Source organism: Camelus ferus, chromosome 33, assembly GCF_009834535.1.
Source record: "Camelus ferus isolate YT-003-E chromosome 33, BCGSAC_Cfer_1.0, whole genome shotgun sequence".
Taxonomy (NCBI): Eukaryota; Metazoa; Chordata; class Mammalia; order Artiodactyla; family Camelidae; genus Camelus; species Camelus ferus.
Window position 1 is genome coordinate 6727820 of NC_045728.1, and position 26850 is coordinate 6754669.

Genomic DNA, 26850 nt, shown 5'->3' on the forward strand with positions numbered 1-26850 from the left:
CACCCCCCCTCCACCCCCACCCCCGGCATGCTGCTTACTGGTGGCCCATCTGATTCTAGAACCAGGGCCTCTGGGCTCTCCTGGACAAGGGGACAAAGCAAAGAGGTCGAGTTGGATCCTATCCTGATTTCTCAGCAGGTTCGTTCCAGGGGAGTGGTGGAGGAGGGACCGTGGCAAGTCACATTTATTTTTGTACTTAGAGAAAAGATTCTGTTTTTGCCGGCGAGGAGACAAGTAGAATGACAGCGAGGCAGCACACAGACCATCGCAGACAAACCCAGAGAAGGCTCACATACTCCATGGTCAGGCCACGCTGGTGGGAACAGAGATGGAGGACAGTACTGCAGGTCCCCCACGTGGGAAGTCAGCCTCCAAAACCACAAACACTCTGGAGGGTTTCTGCTGCTCCCACCTGCCTCCGGAGGGCAGCCAGCAGATGCGGGGTGCCAGCGGGAGGGGTCAGGTGGACCCGTGTGCCACCGGGCCTTTCTGCCCTGGGAGGCATTGGAGGAGGATGGCTGAAGCGGCGGAGTTTACAGTGTGCTGTGGATGGGGCTCCCACAGCAGGTGGGCAAGGCGGGTCTACTGGCCTTGGTGCCCTTTCCAGGACTGAGAGACGATGTCTTTTCTCTCCAGGCTTGGATGCCTGTTATCTGCAAACACACAGAAGGCACAGTGCTGAGCGCAGAGGCCCTTACAGCTCAGGGCGACTGACCGCAGAGCCTTCTCTGAAGTCAGCCTTGGATGAGACAGTGGTTCAGCATCTCTTAAAAATGCACCTACCTCAACCCCACCCTTGGAGATCCCAATCTAGTGGGTTGAGAATGGATCTTGGGCACCTGCGCCTCCAAAAAGCCCGCTCAGCAATTCTAAGTTTCCCTCAGCAGAGAACTCCCGGCATGGGAGTTGTGGGAGAGACAAAGATGCTACTGGGCCTGGAGGTGCCGGGGGGGATTTCATCAAAAAGAGGGAAGTTATTTCATCTCCTTCCAAGATGAAGTGTGGAGCCGGCTGGGTGCTGGGAGCCTGGGCAGTGATGTCCGTCTCAGCTTCTCCAGCGGGGGTGGGGCTGTCCAGAGGGCGGAGCAGCATCCCCGGCAGAAGCTGGGAACCTGGGGCACTGCTGTCCACGGGACTCGGTTTCATAAAAGATCAATCGAAGGGGACTTAGCAACCGTCCCCTCACACCCCCTCGCTGTGCAAATGAGGAAGCTAATTCAGGTAGTCCCGTGTGTGTAAGGGGAAGTATTGGCAGAGTCTCGGCCAAATTCGGGAGAACCCAGTGTTCTCCCCTTTCCTGCAGAGTCATGGGGGCCCACAGGTGGGCAGAGCTGGCCTTAAATGGGTTGGATATCATAAAAATGTTGCAATACTATGGGAGGGAAGAACCACCCAGAAATTCATGAAAGAACAGGAGGATGTGAGATGCGCAAACCTGAAGGGAGTTCTCTGGATAATGCTTGGGTGTAAGACGATGGGAAAAAAATCTGAAAATGAAAAAGTATAATGAGATATACACAACTGAAGGGAATTGTCTTAAATGGCTGATTGTAATGAGATGTACATAAATTGTAAGGCTTGTAATGAAATGAAAAAAATATTCTTGCCTGATAATACTGGGTGTAATGTCTACACCGGAAATAAGTCGTCTCAGTGCACTGGGTGTAATGAGATGCACATAATTTTAAAGAGTGTAATGAGATGAAAAATAAATCAAACACTTGTCTTAAAATGAAAGATGTACTAAGATACACACACCTGAAGGGCATTGTCCTAAATGGGTTTGATTTAATGAGATGCATATAATTTGCAAAGGGGCTAAATGAGATTGGCCCAGAGAGAGGCTGAGAAATAAAAGTATAAGGTACACTTGAAAGCGATAATAAAATCTGCCTTGTCTGAGACGCCAACGTGAAAATGCATGGAGTATGATGTGACTGGCATCCTCTCTGCCAGTCTTCTGTGACCCTTGGCCTGGGATGCTCGGCAAAGTCGAATTATCCTCTGTCCCCTGCACGATGCCAGGATCCTAGCAGGCACCTATGGATGCTCCCTGAATGATCACCTGGCTCAGGGGGTTGTAATCTATTCAGCAAAAGGAAGTTAAGGAAAGCAGCTATAAAACAAGGAACTTCTAAAAGGCAACTGAAAGCTATGTTCGGTGAGTGATGTTTCTCAAAGTCTTTAAGAATCTTGTCTTGGAATCTGGGAAAAAGCTGGTCATGGGATTTGATCTGCACATATAACAAGCAGCCCTAGTGGTTTTCATGCCCCAGGGCTCAGGGTTGCCTCTGGAGGCCAGGTAGGAAGGAAACATGTGAGTGAAGGTGTGTCTGGTTGTGAGACACAGGTAACTTTGCCATTAAAGGCCAGGGATTCTTCACTTTTACAAACAAATATATTCACTCCAATTGTTTTTCAAAGGCAGAGCTCTCTTGGGTTATCTTGTTTTTTCACTCTTGATGGAGATCTATCAGTATATAAGATCCAATCAGTGTAGAGGTCTATTTCCCTCTTTAACAGCCACTCAAAAATTGGACAGAAAGGCAAAAAGAAAAAAAAAAAAAGAAAGAAAAGAAAAGAAAAGAAATAAAAGAAAAAAAGGGAGGAGGAAGCATAATTAGCCAATGACCCAACCAAAGAGTGACGGCCCAACAAGAAATGGCGGCTGACCCTCAGCCTCCACGTTGGGAGACGGCAGGAGGAACAATGTCACGACCACCTGGGGCCACATTGTCAGGGGCAGCAATGACTCAACTACACCCGACTGTAGCCAGGTGGGAATAGAGGTCCCCAGTTGCCTGATTGTGCAATTTGTCAAGAGAAACCAAGAATCTGGATTTTTTATGTGCAGTCTCCTAACTTAAATGTTGATCCCCCAATTTTACAAAACAATATATAGTCCAAACAAAACACATCTGTGAGCTGAATCTGACCCGAGCGCCTCCTGTTGGCGACTCTGAACTGCCCTAGGACGCCGCCACATCTCAACCACGAGGGCCATCACAGGCTCGCTTTCAGCCTGTCTTCCCCTGGGATGGGAATTCTGTGTCTTTGTTGATCGCAGCTGCAGCCTTAGTGTCTAAAACTGCCTGGGACAGAGTTTGCGCTCAATTAATACATGAATGAATGAGTCCTGAAATTGAACTCTGGTCATGAACTTCCCTGAGCAGGAATCTCCAAATCTGAAAGATCTTCCCTGATGAGGTTGGGGCCAGAAGTCAGCCTGAACGGTTCCCAGGGCCCTGATAACATGGCTCCTTTTGGGTGTAAAGAAAATCTCTGCACCCTACTCCACATTGTTCCATCTCTCCTTTTTTTGGTGGGGAGGGAGAATTAGGTTTGTTTGTTTATTTATTTATTTAATGGAGCTACTGGGGATTGAACCCAGGACCTCGTGCATGCTAGGCACTGAGCTATACCTTCCCCTTGTCCCATCTCTCTTATTTCTACCCGGATTGTGGCACATCTTCTCTGTGGGTTGGAAAGGATTAGGGCCATGCACAGAGGTTGCTGCCTTCTCAAAATATAGCCACTCACATCTCGAATGATTTAGGAAACCCCTTTTTCGTTGGCAGCATGGTTGAAAAGACGGCAGAACTTGAGAGAAAAACTCAGGAAGGAGGAGGAGAGGCTGGGGCAGGCTGCTCTGTAATTTCTTAGACTGATGTTTCCTAAAATGTGTTTGTATAATACTAGTATAACTGAATAGATGCTACTTGGAAAAAAAAGGTAAATACATTTGGGGAACAGGTTAAACAGATTTCTTCCCTGCAGGACTTCTCAGAGCCTTTAATATACTAATGTGCATTATGAAGCTCCTCTGACAAAGTATAACATGCAGTTCATCCTAAATTCATTTGCACCTGGAATTTTTTTTTTTTTTGACTGCCTATCTTTTAATAGTGTGTTCCTTGGAAAACACTGCTTTGAAAGCCATCTTCCTGGCTCCAGGAGGTGACGTTCTGGGTGTCATCTTCCTGTGGATCTTGAGACTTTTTCCACTGCCCAGAGGCAGGGCCTCTACTGTGTTTGCAGGACTCTCTGGATGTGACAGGAGGGTTGGGCTCTGGGAGGGTGGTGACCTAGGGGGCCACTGTCCAAGCTGCGTGGGGGCCCATTTTGCCTGTGTGACCATACCCTTCCCCATCTTCAGCCTGGCCAGAGGGTGTCCGCGGGTACGTGTAAACTCTCCAGCCTTTGTGAATGTGAATGAGAATGAGGAACTCCCCGTCCTGCTTCTGAATTGATGCCCCGGACATCCCAGAACAGGGCGCAGATAAGGAAACCTCCAGGCTGAAAGTGACAAAAAGACTGCTTCTCGCTTAGTTAGGGAGATAAGCTGTCTCTAATCTTCTTGCTCCAGGGAATAGCGTGCTGAACTCTGGACTTAAAGGGCAGGCCCCTCTCTGGGCGCAACTGGAATCAATGTGACAGTCACGACTGCATCTCCTCCCCGAGTCCTGGGAGCTGAGGTATGGGGCGAGGTGGGTTTGTGAGAGCTGGGGGAGAGGCAGTGGTGGCACCAGATTCAGGGGTGAAAACCCTTGGAACCTCGGATTGAGGCAGCAAAAGCAAAGGCTTTGGAGGGAGGTGGAGCGTGGTGGAGAGGGGACCGTGGTCTGAGCGCCCCTGCTATGGGGACAGACTGCCAGTAGAGGGCAGTGCAGAGCTCCCATCTTCTCTCTTTGTCCTCGAGCCAGACACGTTTGCCACACCTGGCTGTGTTCCTCCCCAGACATGTAAACTGAGGACACCCAGAAAGCCCTCTTCCTCGCTCCCTTTCATGGGTGGTCAGGTCAACAAGGGGTATGCTGAGGCCTCCAAATTTTCTTTGGTCCAGGGTCCCACTAACCCCAAAGCACAGAAAAACAGAACCGCGCACCAGAATTATGGTAGGTAATAAGGTTTACTGCAAACTTCTCGGCCACATTCAGTACTGGTTTGGTGGATACATCAGAAGAGGTTGCATAACATTAGGCAGGTGGAGGGGGCTGGGAGGAGGATGTGTGGGCACGTGTGTGCAGGTGTGCCTGTGCTGGGGTGGGATGCCTGTCCAACGTGATGAGTGGAAGGGTGTGTGTGTGTGTCTTAACAAGAAAAATGAACCAGAACAGGAAATGTATTTTATCCCACTGCACGTTGCAAAAGTCTCACGCCAAAAAAGCTAGACTTCCCTCTACCTATGGCATCAAAATGGAGTAAAAAATGATTGGCTCACCCGGATTATAAATAAGATTATTTGTTTCTCAAAAATCCCTATTAAAACATTAAATATCAGCTCTTTTGGGGGAGAAATACATTCATCTCAGGGAGACCTCAGGAAAGCCACCACCATCCTTTTGCTCCACCTCGGAGGGCCCTGAGGGGCCCCTCGAGTTGAGCCTGGTAACCACTCACATCCTGCCATGACGGCGATGGCCAACGCACAACTGACAAATGAAACTGCAAGTCCATTAAATTAAATTCAATGGAAAACACACGTGTGATCAGCCCTGTCATTCACAGCCATAGGGGTGGGAGGGGACGGGAGGAGTGGGGTGCCAATCCTGGGGGCTTGAAAGTTGGGGTGGGAGGGTGTGTGTTGGGGCAGACAGTGGGAAGACTCCTCCTCACGGAGCCCCAGTTCCTCCAGTGCGTGTCGGACAGCGAGGCGGGTGGGGTGGGGCACCCCTTGGCTTCGGGGTGCATTTTTCTGGGCCCTCCCGCACACTTTGGATATTGATGGGAAGAGGGATGTAGCACCTTCTCCAGCCCCTGGCTTCCCAGTGGGCTGGATGCTTCTTTCCAATGTTTCTTCTGCCTTCTCTGAAGGATGGAGCGAAGATGAGAGGATGAAGGCTGGTGGAGCCAGCTTGGTAGCAGAGGGACGGCAGTGCGGGACTGGAGGGGTGGACAGAATCCAAGCTAACCTGGCCCCACCCTCTCTGGAGGCCCATGGAGGGGGTGGAACATGTGAGGAGCTCCATCTGAGGGCTGCAACGTCTGTGATAAGACACCACTGTCCTGCTGTTACAGGAGCTGAGTTCTGTGACCACCTGGGGATGGCTGTGGTCCCCAAGGTCACCTTGATAAGGCTCCTAGCCCAGGTTCTGCCATCTCCTTGTGTCCTGGAGGCAACCCAGGTGATGGGACTCCTCTTTACCTCCTGTAATTTGAGCCCACCAACTTAGCTTACCATTTATTTCCAGGAGAGAGAGATAAGGTGGTTCTGGCGGCTCCTGTCCCTCTCTCCTAAGTCCACAGTGGCCTTGCCTGGAGACAGGGCCTTGGAGGAGTGAGTGGAGCCCTATGGAATCCAAGTCCTGATCTGATCTGCAAGATGTGGTGCCTCACACCCTCCCCCACCCCCAGCCATTGGTTATGCATTTAGATTCCCTCCTGCCCTTGAATGTCTCTCAAAGGAGATGAGAAACCTTCTGGAGGTGGAAGCCAGACCCCCTTTGCCTCTCCCTTTCCTCCTAACTCTGTCCCCTGGCAAAGGCTCACTCTGTGAACAGCGCTGATCCACCTCGCAGTGCAGGGCTTGTAAACAACTCAAGTCCTTCAGTAGGGGGCCGTGGGTGCCGTCTGTCCTCAGGGATTCGGTGAGTCCAGATCTCACTCCTGCCTCTCCGTTGAGGCTGCTCGACTGGCCCCATCAAACGGCGTCCTCTGCAGTTCTAGGGAGGTGGGGCCGGGGCACTCGCTGAAGCCTGGTGGTCGGGAAGGAGCAGGTGTTTCCTCTGCATTTCTTCCAGCTACTGATTTTGGGAAGCTAGGGCCCAACTTCCTTGGGGCGGCCTGCCCGTGTCCCCTTCCCCCCCACCCTGAAGCCCTCCTGACAACACTCCTCTCCTGCACGGCGCTCAGTGCCATCTGGGCTGCCCGACTACTCCAGGGAGTCACTGTGTTCCAAGCCCAGGTCGCTGACATTCGTTGTCTGTAGTTCATCGGCCTCCTCCTCTAGCTCCTCCTCCTCCTCCTCCTCCATCTCATCCTCATCCTCTTCTGTCCCGTCCAATGAGTCATCGTGTGCGGCCATCATAGCCTGCTGCATGGCCATGGTGGCATTGTCTGAGGACAGGGACTGCAGGTTGTCCAAGTTGATGGAACCTACATGAGGGAAGGTGGCAAGGGTCAGGCCCAGGAAACCCAGTTCTGGACCGAGTTGGGTGGGGTGGTGAGGTCCTAAGCTGGACAGTTCCTTGGTAGGAAGTCTCCCATCCTTTCAACTGTCAGCCACTCCTCGCCCCATCCCAAGCAAAGCACTCCTGGGTACATTTCCTGAGTATCTTCTATGCAAGTACGTCAAACACTGTTGACTTTCAAAGAATTCTTTAAATAGGTATTATCATCCCCATTTTAAAGAGGAGGAACCAGTCTCAGACGGCGGAGGCACCAGCACAGGGTGGCACAGGCAGGCACGGTACAGCGGGGAGTCTCTCCATGGCTGGTCTAGCTTAAAATTGTTGATTTCTACTATACCTCATAAGACTATTGCCCACCGCACAGGAACTGGTACACACCACGTACTCGCACGTAGACATGTGTACACCTCCGCTCCTCTTCCCACACAGAGCGAGCTTCACATGCCAGGCTATAAAATGTCTGGCTCATTGAATTATTCATTGTGCACCAGGCGACTGGCAATTAGAAAAGTGTATATGGAGGGTGTGATGGAGAAGCTAGAAAACAAAGCTCTTCGTGGCCTCTGTTCACAAGCTAGCTGCCTGCCTCGGTATTTATAGATGGCCCGGGCTCTTAGGGAACTGTGCAAGCACTGACTGGCGCTAAGGGACTCAGGGCGGGTGTGGGAGTGAGGAGAGGGGCTCTGCTGAGCAGCCATAGACTCAGATGACCACCCACTGGCTCCCACTTGTCTCTGTGAGCTTGCTTTGGGCTTGTTAAAATAAATGCAAAACCCCCCTTTCTTTCCAGCTCACATACAGCCCTGGCTGGGGACCAGGTAGGGATAACCAGCTCCGGGGAGCTGATGTCCAGCCTCTGACTCCGTGCCCAGCCTGTCCCCAAGGAGCGGCGGGAGCCCCCCCCAACCAGGCCCCTGTAGTTCTCACCGTCAGGGTTTGTCCCCGGGGCACCGCCCTGCTGCTGCAGCACCCCTGCAGCGATGGAGTTGGGCCAGAATCTTTGGGTGGGTCGGTGCTGCGACTTGATTTTCTTGGCTTTTGGGGCAGGGTCTGGGTTGCTGGCATCAAGCATGGGCTGTAGGATGCGCCTCCGGGCATTGATGAACCTGACAGGGGTAAAGATGGAGACGGGTCAGTAGCCACCAGGGGTGGAGGGCAGGGCTGTGTGCACAGGTGTGTGCAGGTGTGTGCAGAGAGCGCTAAACTGCTTCTGGACTCAGCAGCTGATCTTCGTACAGAACAGACTGGGGTCTGGTCTAGGGCGTGAAAGTTTACAGCTGGACGAGCCCTGGGCACCGAGGAGCTTGTGAAATCATCAGGGGCTTGGTGCCCACAGGCCAGCGTGGGACAAATGTGTGCAGGGGGGCAAGAATCTCTGCTCTGCACCTGTCAGGATTGAACAGAGGAAGAAAGAATCCCCTTAGTCAAAGGCACTAACCTCTGACCTCTCTGCAGAGGGCAACGGTTCCGTTCCCATCCAGCCAGACCTTGCTCTCAGATTTCTGTGACCGCCCAGCCAGGCACAGAGAAGGGAGCTCGCAGATCCCTGTGGGGTCAGAACTGCCGACTCCTCTCCCTCCTTCCCACACCCAACTTTGCAGAATATTTTAGATTGAGTTCCATTCACATGAGTCGTGGGTAGACCAGATGACCACGGGCGGCCCTTTGGGTCCTGGGATGCAGGCATTTCTGTGCGCCTGTAGTACAAGCAGGGCTGGGTTTTCTACTCAGGAGGAAGCTCCCAGTGCTGTTCTTGACACAGTTTCCCAGCAGAGGGCGCCACGAAGCTGCAGATGAAGCTACAGGCGCTGGTGTTGAGTCAGGCTTTCTGCTTCTAGCCCAGAGGGAAGGGCTCGCTAGGCAGGACTGGGCACGCTAGCCTCTTTGCCCTGCTCTGCATTCCCATGGCCAGCAAGTGGCCCCTGGTCTGAGCCTCTGGGCCGGGGATGCTAACTCACCAGTTGTTCACTTGTAGGAGGGTGAGGTTTGTCTGGGCTGCAATCTGCCTCTTCTCATCCTCCGTGGGGTAGGGGTGCTGAAAGGAGAGGTGAAGGGCGAGTGAGGGGTGGGCACGAGGGAGCCTGGTCCCCCTGCGGACCATGCCCACGACACAGGCTCTCTCCCGGGCCAGGCAGCTCCGGTGGTTTGGAAGCCCAAACAGGGGAAAGTGTAATGTTTGTTTCTAGAAAGAATGGGCCCGGGGTTCGGAGGGAGGCTTCTCTGTGCTTGTGGGGGGCCACCCCACCCTCAGCCCAGCCCCCTGTGATGGGGGACCAAATGGTTTCCCATGAGATGGTACATTTCAATATTGATTGCTTCCAAAGCACTTCCACATCCTCACTTGGTCCTCACAGCCTCCCCCAAGCAGGCAGGTCAGGCAGCATTAGTGTTAGGATTTACAACAGCCTCAAAAGCCCACAGGACTATTGGAAGGTGGTAAATGGGGTGAATGAATGCATTTAATTTAAACTAACTGACATTTACTGAGTATCTACTATGTGTCCAGATTTATGCAGGCACCCTAGGAGATAAATACAATGATAACCACTGCTTGAGTATAATACCTTATAGCCTGTGAAATGCTTTCATGCACTTAATTTCACTTAATAAAGCGTGTCACTACAACTCTGTAAAGGCGGGGGAGGTACTGTTGTCCCCAGCTTTACAGATGAAGACACTGAATGACTATTTCCACTGTGCCCCGGATGGTGGCATCAGCTTGGAACTCAGGTCTTCCCTGCATCACTCCATGATGTCACTTTGTGAGCAGTCAGCATCGTTGAGGGGGGTGGTGAGTGAGGAAGTGGGGTGGGGTCTTCCGTCCCTGCACTGATGATATGTTTTTCTGTCTCTTAGATTGTGCCTCATGAGGACAGAGACCAGGTCTTATTAATTCATCTTATTAACGCATCCCCAGTGCCCTCTACGTGTAAATGATATGGAAGTGACTGCTGAGTGAAAGAAAGTAGAAACAAAGCAGTGGGAGCTGTGGTTTGGGTCCTGAGCACCAGAAAAGCTCAGAAGGAGAAACAGGTGTTGGCCAGAGCATTGGGAAGGCTGAACAGGTCCCATTAAAGACCAGGAAAGTTTTGGGTGGCAGTGGATCCCACTGGGTGGTGAGTCCCATGATGACTGGGTCTCTGTGTCTTTGTGTCTTTCTCAGGCTTCTGCACAACAGCTGGTACCCAGTAGGCTTGCAATAGAGGTATGATGAGTGGCTGAATGGGTCAGAGCCTTGCCCTGGCAGCTAGGGGAGATTTGGGGTGCTTAGGGTAGAGGGCCAAGCTGTCCTCAGGCTAGAATCATCCCTTTTAATTGAGATGGTATGAGACACTGGTGTTTGGGTTTCCCAAAGTCCCAAGGACCGAGGCTCAAATTCTGGCTCTATCATGACGAGCTATGAGAGCACGTCACTGAACCCTACATCACAAAGTCATCTAATGATTAAATGAAATTTTCCTTGTAAAGTGCCCAATGAGAGCCTGCTTTTCATACTATTATTGGATGGTGTCGGCAAGGTGTTTAAAGCTCTCTAAGGAATGAGCTTGAGATCAACAGCCTTGGTAGAACTCTCATTATCTGTGACAAAGGAAAGCAACCTTCAGTGGCCTCAGCATCCCTTGACTGAAGCAATCAGGACTGTGTGTTGTTTTAATTCACACCTCTGACCCTGACTGCCATGCCAGGGCAGCTGGGACGTGTGATCCACAGAATATTAAGATTCTAACAAGAAGGAAAGCACATCAGTGTCATAGGAGCCAATTTCATCCTAACTGGGGAGGAGCAGAGGGAGGCTGGAGGAGAGGCCCCCAAGGGCAGAGGAGGAGGGGCTTTGGAGCCTCTTGGGGAGGGGTGGTGGCCATGCCCTCCTCCCTTGCTCCATGGAGTTCCAATCTCTGGCCATGATAAGGGGCTGAGCAGCCTCCTTGTCCGGGGCCAGCCAGTCTGAGAATGCATCGAAAATACGGCCACGGGGGAGAGGTTATAGCTCAAATGATAGAGTGCCTGCTTAGCATGCATGAGGTCCTGTGTTCAATCCCCAGCACCTCCATTAAATAAATAAAGAAAGAAATAATAAACCTAATTACTTACCCCTCAAAAAAAAAAAAAAAAAGAAAAAGAAAAAGAAAAAGAAAGTACGGCCACATCTTGGCCTTCCCGGGACCCACGAGGCCCTTCACGCCATTGCACATGCTCTTCCCTCTGCTGGATGCTCCTTCTCCCGCTTTCCCACTGCCTGTTTATGAGCTTCTGCAAAGACCTATCACAGATCAAATCCTCTGTAAGGCCTTTCCCAGCTCCCTGGGGCAAAGCGAGTCACAGCTGCATTTGAGCAATTGCCTTTAGCCCAGTCTATGATGATGTCTCCCCATCTCCTGGGAGCTGCTCTCAAGCAGGGACCCAGTCTTGTTAGACATCATATCTCCAGTGTCCAGACCAATAGCAGGCAGAGTAGATATTCAGCTTGTGTATGAAAGGATGAGAGAGCCAGCACAAGAAGGCTGGCTCGTTTCCTGAGCAGAATAAGGCTGGCCTTGCCAACCATGCCAGTTCATCACCCTACAAATGCTCGGAAGCTGCTACACCCCAGGTGCCTGCAAGTGAAGACACCCGGCTGACAGCTTAGAGGGAAACGCTACAGACAAAGGGAAAACCCTCTATTAAGTGGTGTGCAACGGTGGGGGGAGGGCATGGCTCAGTGGTAGAGTTCGTGCCTAGCATGCGTGAGGTCCTAATCCCGGTACCCCCATTAAATAAGTAAATAAACCTAATTACCCCCCTCCCCCAACAAACAAAAAGAATGAAAACAAAGAAGTAGTGTGTAAGTTCCCTTCGGGTGGTAAGAGAAGGGTGGGGCTGGACTGGTCAGGGGATACTTCCCCGGGGAGGTGGGACTTCATTTGGACTTTGGAGACAGCCAAGCCATCCTAGTAAATGAGAGGCTGGCATTCCAGGCCGGAGCCTTGAACTAGGACTGATATTCCAAGCCAGTCAGATGCAAATCTCTTCTAACATTAAAGACCCCCAGAGAGGGAAGCCCTTCAGCCTCCCCCAGATGATGTCTGCTGTCTGTAAGGAGGCTTCTGGTGGGCCTCCGTTCTGAGTGAAGCTCATAAAGACTAACCACCTCATATTTAATGCGGGGGGAGCAGAGGCAGTGTCACAGCCGGTTGTCCCCTTACGGATGAGGATACAAACCCCTTATCCTCCTGAGGTGCGAGTCCCACCACCCACCCGTCCTGGGACCAGTATCTCAGGAGGCACGTGGTGGGGGCCATGGGGTGAGCGGCAGCATTTGGCCCAGCTCTGGGGACAGGTGTGTCAGTCAGAACATTCCTGGCACCACATCTGAGTGCTCGTGGGAGCGGTCCAGCTTGTACACGCCTCCGACCAGATGATTCCTGAGGACAGAGTCAAAATAGGCCTGGCCCCTGGACAGCCCTCGGTTCGGTAAGGGCTACTTTTAGCCCAGCTGGAAAGGCTCAGGGCCAAGGACAGGGAGAGGGACCCAGCGAGAGCCCGGTCAGCCATCGAGCCATGGTAGCCGCATTCTGATCACTATTTGGAGGAAGCATCCAGAGTCGGGAGGGAGGGGACAGACAGCAGCCCTCTAGAGGAGACAGACCTGACCAGAAAATGAGGGAGCCTCGCACGGCTAGGCAGTGCTGCCTGCTGCTTCAGAGCATGGCCTTTGGAGAAGTCCTGCGCCCGCCGCTTAGTCAGCCGCATGACCTTGGCCATTTATTGTTCTACGCCTTCCATCCTTAGTTTCCTCGGCTTAAAACGGAAGTAGCGGGAGGGTGCCTACTCCTTGGGCTTCGCAGATGATCGGACGAGATACTGCAGGCAGAGCACGTGTGTGCCCCTGACTCACTCTGCACAACGGAGTGACGCCCCCCGACACTGTGTCGTTAACATTCAGGCTCCAGGGAAGGGAATCACAGTGTTTATACTGAGTAGGCATTTTGTGGCACCACAGTTACCACCAGGAAGCGACTGACTTCTAACCCAACTCTTTCCCTGATGCCTCCTGTTTGGCCCCATAACTCAAGTCTCATCTGGGCTAAACTGAAGCTGACGGCATCTTTCAATTTGAAGAGTGGGTTCCCGGGTCCCGGGTCTGAAAGCAGCTTAGCCAGGCTTGTTCGTAAGCCCCTGGCCACATCTTTCACTCAGAGCCCACCTGGAGATGATCCGCCCCCTCCTAGCCTGTGCGGACAAGCAGGAGGCCGGCCAGGTGCCCGGGGGACACAGCCCGTGGGGACCAGCAGCCTGAAGGTGTGAGTCAGCCCCGTGCTGCGGGAGCAGGGCTGGGAGCCGCTCTCCTGTCCCACTTTCTCGCCGTGACCGGCACCGCCTGGGGCTCAACCATACCCTCCTCCTCACTCCTGGCCAGCTTGGGCAGGAGCCACATCCTGTGAGCCTGGCACTGCTCTAGGGGGGCCAGAGACCAGCCAGAGGGAGGCAGGCAGCCAGGATGGTGAGGGGCCCCAGAACAACCACATGTCATCACATCTAAGATGCCATCCATGGCAGGACACACCCCAACTTCAGAGAGCCTAACTGGGAAGAGACATTTCTTCTGGAAGAACGTAAAACACTTCATTTTAGAACGGAGAGGAGCGCAGAGGTCTCCCAGGGAACCGCCCTCCCCTGCCATGCTGCCCTCGCTCAGACGCCCCACTCCCCCATCTCGCTCTCTTCCACACCCCTCCCCACTTACAACTGGGCACACATGGAAGAGCGCACAGAGCTAAGGGGCACAGCTTCGTGTATTATCACAAGCACCCGTGTGACCACCATAGAATCCTACTGGCACCTCAGAAGGTCCTTTTCTACCCCAGAGATATCCTCCCCCAAGATAACCTGATGTTTATGGTAATGACGTGTTTGCTTTTCTTTATAGTTTTACTGTGTTACGTTCTTAATCGTTATGGTTTAGTTTTGCCTGGTTTGGGGACTCTGTAAGTGGAATCTTACAGCATGTAGTTCACTGCACAGCCAGCTGTGAGACCCGTCTATGGTGGCTCTGTGTGATGACCATATTCATGTAAACTGCTGTACAGTTTTTCATTGTAAAAATCTACTGCCCTCCATTTGTCACCCTCCTGCAATTACAAAATTGCTCTCCCTCCCTCTGGCTTCTATTTTCAATCTGTCCTTCTCATTGCCGCAAGATTGGTCCTTCTTAACCTGTCCCCAACCCTCTCATCCCACCTGGACGTCCCTCCGAGGAGCTCTGAGAGCTCCCCTCCCCAGGATTCCACACACTGCAAGGATGATTGCTTGTCTGTCGCTCCAACCAGACAGCTGTGAGCTTTCAAGAAGAGGGTCCACACCTTTCTTTTCACTCCCACCTCATCAGCACTGAGGAATTGCCTGGCACGTGCCATGTGTTTAATATGTCTGTTGAATGAAGGATTGTAAAAACCTAGGGGGTAACTGACATTTGTCACCCTTCCCTTTCTGTATGTGGGGGGTGTGAGGATGGTTAGGAGAGGGTGGAGCGGGGGCGCAGCATCAGTGATTCAGACTCCCCAGGAATTCTAGCTGGAATCAGGCCACCCTGCTTATTAACAGTGCTGGTCCTGCAATTGATTGTTTCAAGAATACTTGTGTGGGGAGGAGGAGGGGGTCCTTCAGAGTCCATCAAACATACTGGCCACTTCTCTAGAGGGGTCTCGGAGGCAGCACTGTGAGGAGGAGGCAAGAACAGGGACCCTAGAATCAGACTGCCTGGCTTTGGATCCTGGTCTCTCACCAGCTTGAGACCCTGGGCCTGTACTCAGTTTCCCCTTTTGTAAAATGGGGAAGTAATTCCATCTGTCTCAAGACTGTTTAATAAGGATTAAATGAGTTAACATTTACAGGTGCTCAGAACAGTGCCTGGCACACGCCACGAGTGTTTGTTAAATACTCAGCAACATAAAATAAACCTGCTGCTCAGCGCACGTGGCTCCCTCTCCGCGAAACTCACAGGTTGCTTTCCTGAATGACAAGACCCCAGCTGCCCCTCATGCTCATGGATAAACGTGCTCCTCTTTTCAAATGGTTTTCATTTCTCAGATGCTGGGACTGCGCCAGCCCCTGTGCACATGTGAGGGGGGCGTTTCCTCCGGGTCTCCGGCTTCTTGGGGGACGCTGAATCTCCCCTAGTGTTGACTCCTGCTGAGGGGAGAGGACCCCTGGTGTCGACACCTTTCAGGTGGAATCTTTGGGAGCTGCAGGCTCCCTTGAGTGTCCTGGGCTCAGTGCAAGCCAGGGGTCTCCCATACCCCTCTCTTCTCAGCTCATCTCCCTCAGCCCTATGGCTGACTGGCCTTTGTCCACAAGGTCGGGTCTTCCATGGAGACCACCGATCTTGTCTCCTTCCCTGGGCCCCGCTGATGGTGGAGTGGCCAGTGGGGCACACACGCTGGGACTGCGGCTGCCCCAGGGCACCTCTCCAGCAAGCTCCATCCTTCCTGGGGAGTTGGAGGGCAGCTTTGGGGGGGTCTGTCTCCCTACATCCCTATGGCAAAGGGTTGGTGGGAGAAAGTGGTCATGCCACAGGCAGGAATCCGAGCCCTTGTTGTTTCTTTGGCATAAAAAGATGAACACAGCCAAGAACTGAGCTGGCCTGATTTTGGCCTCCTGGTGTGCTTTCTACCAAAGCTCAAAGGTACAGACACCTGAGCTGCATGGGAGGGAAGACAGCCGTGGCCGTGAAAAGGGGCCACATGGTTCCCCAGGCTCCAAGGGTGAGAGGAGAGGGAGGAGTAGATTTCACACTCACAGGAAGGAAGGGGTCAGTCCCTTCGGTCAGCAAGGATCACAGGCCAGACAGGAGCACTGATGATCAGTCCAGAGTTCACTCTCACCCAGATGGCTCTTCCTTCTCTTCCTACCCGGTCCTAGATCCCAGCCATCCTTCCAGGCCCAGCCCAAATCTCAGCTCCTCCGCCAGACCCTGTTACAGCATCTCAGCGTTACAGAGGTCCCTGAGGCCAGCCTCTCCCACAGGGCAGTGCTGTCAGGATCGCACTCAGATAAGCTACCAGCATGCAGAGTCAGTGCCATCCTCGGCCCCAGGGCTGGCTTGGCGGGGCCTGGGGCAGCGGCAGTCCCCTGGCTGGTCTCCAGCTGCCAGCAGCCCAGCTGGTTTACTCTTATTTTCTCTGGGTGCTGCCCTGAAAAGGGTGGGCAGCTGGCTCTGTGGGGCCACTGTCCCTCAGCGAGACAGCCCTCTGCTCTGATCACTGGGAAGGTCTGAATCTGTCCCCCGACAGTCCAGCCAGAGCGCGAAGCCCGTCTGCTGGGGTCCCACGGGGGTCTGCCGCTCTGCCGCCCACCTCACAACGGCTTCTCGGAAGCTGACGGGCTTTTGGCTCACGGAACACTGCGGTGTGCAGAGCACTCGACCTGTGTTCTCACTGCATTCTCAAGGCACCTTGGAAGTAGACGTCATTATTCCCATTTTCCACATCAGGAAACTGAGCCCAGAGGGGTTAAAAACACCCCCTGTATCTTTAGCCCTGCCCACTCCACCTCTGCCAGGCCCTGTGGCTTTTTGACACATCAGTGATCATCGCCAGAGGTCGGTGTGATAGGCTCCACTTTACGAAGACAAAATTGACATCGGGGAAGTTAACTGACCCCTTCAAGTGAAAAATGGAGCAAGGCACACTGAGGTTTGTTGAGTGATTAACAGCAACACCAAGGCACAGAGGCAGCCAACTGGATTTCACCTCCACGTGCCCTCCTTGGCTGGGAGCCTGTGTGCGGGGCACACACTGTACCTGGGGGAGCAGCAGAGCAGTCTGTTTCTCCCAGCAGGGATGAGCCAGGCCAGCGTGTGAGGCTCTAGGCCTGTGGGCGAGGATAGCTGGGAGTCTGACAAAGAGCCTCTAAGATAAGGGTGGGCTCAGAATCAGGTGAAGGACACGGAGGTTCACAGCAGCATCACTCAAAGCCAAAAAATTGAAACAACCCAAATAGCCATCAACTGATGAATGGATAAACAAAATGTGGTCTGCCTGTACCATGGAACATCGTTCAGTCACACACAGGGGTGAGGCGCTGATATGGACTACAATATGGACGAACCTTGAAAACATCACTCTGAGGGAAAGAAGCCAGTCACAAAAGACCCCATACCGTACAATTCCATTCATGTCAAATATCCAAAATAGGCAAACCCTGCTGAGACGGAAAGTAGATCGCTGGTTTCTAGGGGCAGGGGGATGACAGCTAATGGCCACAGGGGTGATGAAAGTATACTGGAGTTAGTAGTGATGATTGCACGACTTTGTAAATACACTAAAACCCTCTGAACTGTACGGTTACTCAAAGTGCATACTATGATATGTGAATTATATTTCAATACCAAAAAACCAAACAGAGAAGGCCCCTGGTGTTTTTGTGCGTTCAGCCTTTGTGACCACGGTCAAGTTTATGCAAGCCAGGCCCTCAGCTCTGTGTGGTGGGTGGAAGTGCAGTCACCTCGAAGTCGAGGTGGGGGTGGGATGGCGGCATAGAGGACAACCGTGACCCTGGCTGGACTTTGCGTGGGAGCCGAGAGATGCTGTGGTTTCTTGGGTCAACGCAGAAGCAGTACACTGAGTGGGGACGAAATTAGAGTCTCGAATCAAACAGACCTGAGTTCAAATCGTGTGGGACCCTGGGGAAGGAGTTACCTTCTTTGAGCTCAGTTTTCTTATGGGTAAAATGAGGGTAACAGTAGTACCACCTACTAGGCTGGCTGGGAGGATGAAGCAAGATGATGATGATGTGGGAAGATGAGACAGGATGCTTGGCCAGAATCCAGCGCCCTGCATGGCTAATGGAGGAGGGGCTCCTTTGATGGGTGGTGGGGCCACTGAGGCTTGGTGTCCCCTCTTGGATCCCCTCCCGCACACAGTAAATACTCTGGAAAGTTGCTCATGTTCTTGGGTGGCAGAAGCACACAGAACACTGATATTTTTGATGGAAAGGAGCAGAATCGCCCAGGCAGGACAGGGGGAGGCTGGGATCTGGAGCAGAGGGGATGAGGGCAGAGCTGGGGCAGGGGGAAGAAGCACCATCCCCTCCTCCACAGAGAGGACTCTCTGGCAAGGTTTCTTGCCCGGTCTGGGTTTGCTGTGAAATGATTGCTTCCAGCAGGGGTTTAGCTGCTTTCAGCCAAAATGCAACAGCAAGAAAATCTCAATGGATTCTGCAGGGACCCAGAAGCAAGGAACTAATGGATGAAACCAGCCCAATCTCACCGCAGCCTAACGGCAAAAAGGCTCTGGGGTTTAACCTCCGTCTCGGGAGCAGGCTGTCATCTGAATATATTTCCGTAGCTGCTAATGCTGTAGAACAGTAGAAATGACAAGAAGCCTCAGACACACGACAAAAGGAATCAAGGAATACTAACTTCCGCCCAAGGGAAAGACGGCAGGAAACCCCAGCATTTACAGTGGAAGTTCCAATAACCAATCTCTATTAAACATGTCTTCAGATTATATGACGCTCTCCCTTTCTTCTGCCAACACTTAGAACTGCTGTCCACATCGTCCTGAAGGCTTAAGACGAATAGGTTACTTTGTAGAATGTTCATTAGCCAACGTATCTGCTGATCAGGAAGTCAGCAGTGTTTGTACTCAGAATCGTTTACGCCAGTTACACGTGTTACTGTCATCATGTAATTGAATTAACCATTCTGTAAACCAATGAAATATGAGCGCAAAGAGTTATTGTTGCTAAGGAAACTAAGTGGAACGCTTTGGAAAGACTCCAGCTCAAATGTGCTTAAAAGTTAGGATCAGGTGAGACAAATGTAAGAGACTGGGAAACACAATAAAAAGCTAGAAAGATCCTGCAGCCACATTACTTCCCAAATGCCCATGTTCTTGCTCCATTTTAAATAAAGATGAAATGTATAGATGTTATAGTATAGGAGAGGTTTGTGCAAGTAAAATGACAAGCGTTAATCAGAAAACGACCTTGGCCTTCTAGCACAACAGTAGCAGATAAATATATTATGTGTGCCTTTTAAATAAAAATAAAATATATTTTTTAATGATTGTTCCTTTCTTCAACTGACTTTTCCAATTAACCAGTCAACAAATTAGTTGTCCCCTCTGCACTGGGTATAAGAACATCTGCTGTATACTGAGACCTGCCCTTTTTCATCACCCTTTCCACTCTTTTTTTCCTAAAACCAATGAGCTGCTACATGTGTGATCCAGTGTTACCACAGAATTGTATTTCCCCACGCACTACAGTCTTCGAGTTGCTCCTCAAAGCATCAGTGCAAACAAGAGTGACTCAGAGAGATCAAATGCTTGGGGAAAGCCTCACGCCCTCTCTTGCACACTCACAGAGCCCCCTAGGACACTAAGGGTAAAGAAATAAGCTAAACTGTGTCTAACCCAGATTTTCCCAAACTTATTTCATCACAGAACGCTTTCTTGGGAGCAACACTTATAACATCCCCTAAAGGTACGCACTTTGGGAATCAATGCTTTAGGGCCCACTGAAGAGGTATCACGTGTGATCCTTTTTCTTGAGCAATTCACAGCTGAGTCAGAGCTACCAAACACGTAGGTCTGACACACCCAGATACACACACCGCAGATGAGTTGACAGTATTAGTCAATATATCCTTAGGGTCAAATGATGATAAAAATCAGGAGGCGTTAATAGATCAGCCATCCACCTCTAAATAATCTTCACAAATGTTGAGCCTTAGCCTCAAAAACTGGCTCTTGGCCCACTGTTCTAGAAAGTTCAAAGGGAACTCACAAATTTTTAAGTGCAATTGTGTATCAGGTTGACTCTTCATATACATTATCTTATTTAATGTTCACAGCCAGAGGAAATGGATATTATCTCCTTTTTCAAAGAACCAGAATTAGAGTGATTGCCCAGCCAGTGCAAAGACCTCAGTTCACACCCTGGCTGCCTGGTTTCAAAATCTGTCTTCCTTCCACTATGTCCTGTTACTTAGAGCCTTTACAGCCTCTGCCCTGAGCTGGGCTTGGTTGGGGCGGGGGTGAGCCCACCTGTATCCGGGGAGCCAGCCCTGGTCTACAGAGAACAGCTGTGTTACGTTCAGTCCCTAGGGCCTGGACTTCCCCACCTCCTCTTCCTTGCCCTCATCCAGGAGTTCTGAGTTCTGGCTTGGAAGGCCTAGTGGGAGGGGCGGGCAAAAAGCTTGGCTTGCTGTTCACAAGTCCCCTGCATCCTTCCAGGTCCCTCCTCCAGAGCTAACCTGGGTCTCTTTCCCCTCTGCTTGGTGTCAGCTGCTACCCATCTTCCCCACCTCTGCCTTCCTTGCCCTCCCACGCCCGGCTGCAGGTGGCCATGGAGGGGGAGACAAAGACCCTGGGCCCTACACGGGGCTCACCAGGAAGTGGGACAGAGGGCAGGGCATGAGCTGAGGTCCGAGGTCAGAGGGGAGGCACAGCCCGAGGAGGCTGGTAGTGAGACTCTCCGGCTTAGGCTGGAGACATAACTCGCGGGTGAGTTGTAATCGGGGAGCAGGAGGTGCTGAGGTGGTGGGAGTCAGTGAGCCCGGAACACGGGGCTCCTGGCGGGGGACTGGTCTTGCAGCCCGGTCTCCCTCCTCCACCTGCCTTCTCTCCCCTCAGAGGTGAGGCTGTAGGTCCTAACATGCCTGGGGGTGGGAGTGGGCGGAGGAAGCGAAGGAAAGTAACATTTATGAAGACGTGTGTGGTGTGGCAGGGCCTTCACACTTATTTCATGGCTTCCTTGGCATTTTCACAAGAGGTGAGTGTGGCCAGATCACAGAATAAGAGGCAACGCCTAGATTTGAACCCAGGTTTGGCAGCCTGAAAAGCCCATGAGCTTCCCACCATCCGCGCGGCCCTGCAGGGACACCTCATCACACCACCACGCACCAGCCCCACCAGATCCCTGGCTGGCGGTGGGGAGGTAGCCTGGCTGCCCCAACTTGGATGTGACAAGTCAGAACACGGAGACGGAGCCTGCCCGGGGGAGGCCCTCTTCCCGGGGGTGGGGGTGGGGGTGAGGCTGGGAGCCTAGCACGGACGCTGGGCTCTCGGGGCCACCAAGTCCATCCGAGCCCTCTGGCTCTCCGACAGCGTGAAAGAGAGAACAGGCGGGCCACCTGGGCACCCCCACCACAAGCTCCAGATACTAAATCAGAGCAAGAGGCGGAGGCTGCGCCTGGCCCTGGCTCCCTGGCTCTGTCACCGGGCTGCTGCGGGAGTCTCTCCAACCTTCTCTCCGCACGTTAACCCTCAGCCTTCCAGTCCCTTCTCTCCCAGTTTGGTTATTGTTTGTTCCTGAGGTGGTGCTTTCAAAATGTGCTTCCTCAGCAAAGTGCTGGGATGGCCCCAAGTCCTCCCGCCCCAGGGATGGGGTGTGGATACTGGTGGGAGATGCAGAGCTCCAGCCCCGCGTCCAGCATCTGGCTGTCCACTGGGTGGGCCAGACCCCCGCTTCCGGGCCAGAGATCCTAAGATTCCCAGATCTGAGCACTGCCTGGGTCTAGGCTCTGTGGCTTCTGGAGGCACTCCCATTTCAAATGAAGGGCTGATGATGGACTGATTGATTAATTAGTTCCCATGGTCCACTGGATTTCCCTCCTTCTCTTTGAAGAAAGAGTTCCCCCAACTCCTGGTTCTTCCCCACATTTTGCAGGCTAACATGTCCACGGCCCCAGGCTTGGCACTCGTCTTCCGTCCGTGTGCCTGCTACTGCCAGGTCAGGCCAAGAGCTTGCAGACCACTGGGAGCCCTCCTGTGCTCGCTGAATCTACCTCCCCACCCCAGACACAGACACACAGACACACAGACACACAGACACACAGACACACACACACACACAATCAGCCCAGAGTCACTGGCTTTCTTTACTGCTACAGCCCTTGAGTGGTACTAGGAGGTTCCTGACATTCAACCCCAGGTCTGTCTGTTGCAACTAACACTGCACACAAACACAACCACCATCATGGTAGGTGTGCATGGCAGGTGCACCTTTATGAACAATACATTTAAATCCGAGGCTGTGTCGCCATTCTATGAGAGTGGCCGCAGGGGCTCCTGAAGGCCGGAGCTTTGTGTCTCAGAGCCTAGTTGGCCACATGAGGCCGGGATTTCAGCCTGGGCTGCTCCTCTGGGTTGGGTGGGCTCAACCACTGCCCCTCAGTCTGTGCCCCCTCTGGCTGTTCTGATCAGAGGGAAAGGGACGCACACGCTCTGCCGCCCCCAGCGCTGAGGACTCGGGAGACAGCAGAGTCCTGGTGCAGAATCAGCACTGCCTTCCATGGGAGAGGGCAGGGGTGCACACAGCAGCCCGTGGGAGGAGGGCTCTGGGCCAGGAAACACAGCCCCAGCCCCCACGTACCCTCACCCTGTTCACAAAACAATCCTGTGGACTTGCCCAGCATTTAACTATCTTCGTAATGTGTCTGTCCCCATTCCCACATCTGATGTCACACTCTTGTTGAGGCAGCAGGAGAAAGCATGAGAGTCTCCCAGCTTTAGGTCCCCTGTAAGCCGCCCTCTGACCTGGCCTCTGGAAGGTGGTATCCCTATCAGAGGGCCTCTCTCTGAGGCTACATCCTCTGCAGGTCGGGGGACGACAGGAGAGTCCGGTGCCCAAGGGGTTACTCATACCCCTCGCTGCAGCTTCACACCCCCAACACACACACACTCACTCACCATGAGATGCTGGAAGAGCCAAGAACGCATAATATTGGTGGCATGCTTGGGCAAGACTCCTCGTTTGTTCTTGGACTTCTTATCCTCATTGTCCAGGAGGGAGGTGAGGTCAAGGTTAACCTTCAGGGCACGTGGAGAAAAAATCAGTATCAGCAGCCTGGCAGGCCAGCAGCTAGGGACCTGTTGCCATAGTGACGGCAGCCTCTGGCTGCCAATCCCCTTCCCCAGCTCATTCTCAGGGCCCTGGGGAGGGCACCTTTCCTGTCGCCCGGTACCAGCCCCTCAGAGAGTGTGAGATGGGAAGAAGGAGAAGGAGGAGAGGAGGAAGTGGGCGGGGGAGATGTGGGGGGAGACAGAACTCAGAGGAAACAGGGTCATGCAGAGGGCATAGAAGAGAGAGGTTTGCCATAAACCACCCAGTAGTTACTAGCATTTCTGGGGTACTTTACAGTTTGCAGAGCGCTTTCCTATCCAGTACCACGGTGAGCCCTCCCAACAGCCCTGTAGGCTGGCATAGGGCTGTGTGCAGTTGGTATTAACCCCTCTTCTATGGATAGGGACTCCGAGGCTCAGAGACGCTAGGTGACTTATCCAAGATAGCACAGCTAATGTCAGATCTTGGGTCTCTGGCTTCAGATCTTCTCACTCCCCTCCTCCCTGCTTGTGCACACGCCATCCCATTGAGCTACAGAGTGGCTTGGAGCGGAGACCAGGAATAGGACGTGCGGGATCCCTTGATGTAACCCTGAGAGGCAGCAGAGTCCCAGGAGTTGATACAGCCTTGCCAACACCCAGCTTCTTATCTGTGAAGCGGGGGTAATGATACCTCTGAGAGGACGGATGAGGATGAAGGAGGTACTCATGTAAAGTGCCTAGCGGAGAGTGTACGTCACAGCTGCCCTCCCCCGGGCCCTCGCAGAGGCGCACGCACCTACACTGCGCACACACACTCACCTGTGTGTTCTGGATCTGGATGGCTCCCTGGGGGATTGCTTGGGCGACCACCTGACCCTGGGAGGTTACCATGGTAACCGGCTGGTATAACGCTCCACCTGAGGAGACAACCAGTTGTGGAGTCTTCTGCCATAGGGGTGGGTAGGCGTGAGGGCAGGCAGGGTTCCCCATCCACTCGGCACTCACGTGTAAACACTACTCTGGAGGCATTCAGCCCCTGTGGACGAGGGGTGGGATGGGGGATGGGGTCCAGGGAGCAGAGTCTGTGTGGTTTGGGGAAGGGACAATAGCTTTACTTGGTCTTTGAGGGGCTCAAGAGACTTTGACCCCAATTTGTTCCAAACCATCACAATCAGGCCTTGGTGCTAACTATCTACAAGCTTACAGAACACTTTAGTCAAGAAACTCAGCTGGGAGCCCCTCCCTTGGCAGGGTACCTCCTCCCATTTCCTGGGACATTTTGTTCAGTGTCCTGACCCCACCCCTGGAATTCCCCTGGGGGTCACCCACACTTCTCCCAGGGCTGTTCCCCCCAGTCCCCTGCACAGACCTGACACCACTTGTGAGTTGACGGTTGTCATGGCGATGTTGCCCTGCTGGAGCGCTGAGGCTGGGACCACAATCCCTTGGGGGTTATTGGAGACTCCAGACATGGAATTGGGGGAATTCTGCAGGAGGTCCTGGCAGTAAGGGAGGCGTGGTTTGTGACAATGTCACTACGAGCTTGGATGCCACAGCACCAAACTCCTCTCCCCTCCCCTTTCCTGCCTTCCCTCTTCCCTCCTTCCTGTTCCTCCCAGACCCAAGTCCAAAAGGCAATTCTCACAGCTTCCTAGAAAGCGTGAATAAGAAGGCTCAGTGTTAAAAACTACCAACCAACGGCAGTCATTCTTCTAGCCGTTCCATCCCCTGCAAACCGGAGACATAAATTACCCCATAAACCAGTGGTCCCCACTTTGGCGTCACTTTGGGATTTCCAACATTGATGCCAGGTTCCATCCCCTGAGATTCTAAGTTAATTGGTCAGGGGTGTGACCAGGGCTTTGGGAGGTGTTTTAAAAGCTCCCCAGGTGATTCCAGTGCGAGGCCCTGGCTGAGAAGGAGGCTTTACCTGCTTGGCACCGAGCCCTCCTTCGTACTCAGCTGTCTCCAGGTGCCCCGCCCCCTCCCCGGGCCTCCCTTCTCGGTACCTGTATCACGGCGCCTGTTATACCAAGCTCCTTGCAAAGCCGACTCCAACAATTTATCTTCGTATCCCTAGCACCTGGCTCAGTGCCTGGCACATGGTGGCTACTGAAATCTTGTTACATAATAATGAAAAATAGCTGTCTGGCCTCTTCATGATCTGTCTTCTAGGGGATCTCACTGGAGCCCCACGTCACTTCCATTTCCTCCTCCCCCAGGCTTCCACGGCAGAGTCCCCCCCAGAGTCTCACTTGGCCTCACACTGTCACCTGCCACCCCACTTTCCCGGAGACAATCCAAAGCAGCTAAGAAGACCATTTTTTTCTGGCACCTTCACTGTTGCCACTTAACAGCTGGGCAGCCAGTCAGTGAGTGCCTGGAAGTGATGTGGAGGGACTCTGGCGCACACAGGGGGCAGGGCCGGGCCGTGGACTTCCAAGAAGGGGCAGTGAGTTCTCCCTGTTTGGTGGCTGGTGTGCTCCGTGCTTGGGAGGGTTTGCGAGGAAGGAATTGGGTGTGAGAGGTCGAGGTCTCCAGGCTTGATTTGGAGAAAGCAAGATAGGCAGTGAATGAGGTGCAGTGAGGGAGCCTTTGGGGGCACGCTGGGGCCTCTTAGCACCTCTGACCACAGTCCCTCATCTGAAGCCCGGGCTGAACCGGGGAACCTGGCTGCTGGCCGGCCGTCTAGGGCCCGTGCTCCCATGCCCAGGGCCTGGGGTTGCGGGCATGAGCTGTAAGGACTCAGACAGGGAAGCCGTCAAGAAAACGGGGCAGGAAGGCCCTTGCTTCCTAGCTTTGGTTTTAGGACCAGGAGAAGCTTGGGTCTTCAGGCCTCAGGAAGGTCTAGAGTGTGGAGTGAGGAGGAAACTTTGAGCCAGTGACGGCAAACCTGCAGCGACAGACCCAGGAGAAGAACCAAAGGCCCAGGGGACAGCCATGGTTGTCACCTCCCAGACCCCGGCACCTGGGAACTTGACAGAGCCTCTCAGGAAGAGGCGGGCGGCACCAACCTCTCTCACTTGATTCAGCGGGTGACCTCCCCCCAAGCCCCTACCCCCCAGCATCTCCTCCAAGGCGGTCTTTTTAACCCCTGGACTGTCCAGCCCAGGCCCGGAGGAGCACAGGCTATAAATAAGCAGCCCTGGGGTGGAGCCTGCCTCCCTGGCCCGGCCTCCGTCTGGCTCCTCCGGTGGGCGGGGCGGGCGAGGCCGCCTCTCTGCTTGGCTCCCCTCTGCCACTGTGACCTTGCGGAAGGGAGAGGGCGGCTCTCGCTCTGCCCTTTCCTTTCTGGGACACTCCGAGGGCCTCCCAGCCAGTGACGTTTCTTCTCTGAGCAGGGCTCTTGGCATTCCCGTTTACACAGCTTAAGTGTAACGCTGAGTCTGACCTGCAGAAGCCCAGACACTGGAAGGGCCCTTACAGTTTGAGTGCCCCAACTCCCCGAGGGACAAATAAGGAACAGAGGCTTAGAAACCCAAGCGACTTGCCCAGGGTCCCCCAGCTGGGTAGCAGCAATAGGATGCGAACGCAGGCCTCCTTCACCCACAAACACTACACCCCCACCCTGTGCCAAAAACTGGGCTGCGAGGCGCTCCTTGAATCACAGGGGTTCAGTGAATATTTACTGACGGCAAAACGAGTGGATAAAAACAGCCAAAACCCAGAAGTACAGAGGCAGCGTACTCTGAGGAAGGATGGTGGATTTGGGAATCGGCACGTCATGGCCCTTTGGTGGCCCTCAGTCTCCTCGTTTATAAGATGTGTCTGGCCTCAAGCTGACACCCAGGAGCCCTCAAAGCCTGACTTCTCAGCTGTGAGTCGGCTCTGACCTCCCAGCCAACCATTCTCCCAGGGTGTAAACCAGCACTGAGATTATGTGAAGCTGAGGCAAACTTGGAAGATAAATT

The 26850-nt window shown here is 53.2% G+C and overlaps 1 protein-coding gene across 2 annotated transcripts in view; it reads right to left on the minus strand.

Annotated features, from left to right (window-relative positions):
• Window positions 1-4890: 4890 nt before the first annotated feature.
• The window catches only part of PKNOX2 (PBX/knotted 1 homeobox 2), a 233735-nt gene continuing 211775 nt past the window's right edge, over window positions 4891-26850 (minus strand). For both annotated transcript variants that reach the window (XM_032472657.1, XM_032472656.1), the window contains 6 exons: window positions 24309-24438; window positions 23759-23856; window positions 22805-22924; window positions 9089-9165; window positions 8058-8236; window positions 4891-7095 (listed from right to left, as the gene is read on the minus strand). In XM_032472657.1, coding sequence (XP_032328548.1) covers window positions 6872-7095; window positions 8058-8236; window positions 9089-9165; window positions 22805-22924; window positions 23759-23856; window positions 24309-24438 — 828 coding nt within the window. In that variant the 3' untranslated portion in view covers window positions 4891-6871. The remainder of the gene's footprint in view (window positions 7096-8057; window positions 8237-9088; window positions 9166-22804; window positions 22925-23758; window positions 23857-24308; window positions 24439-26850) is intronic.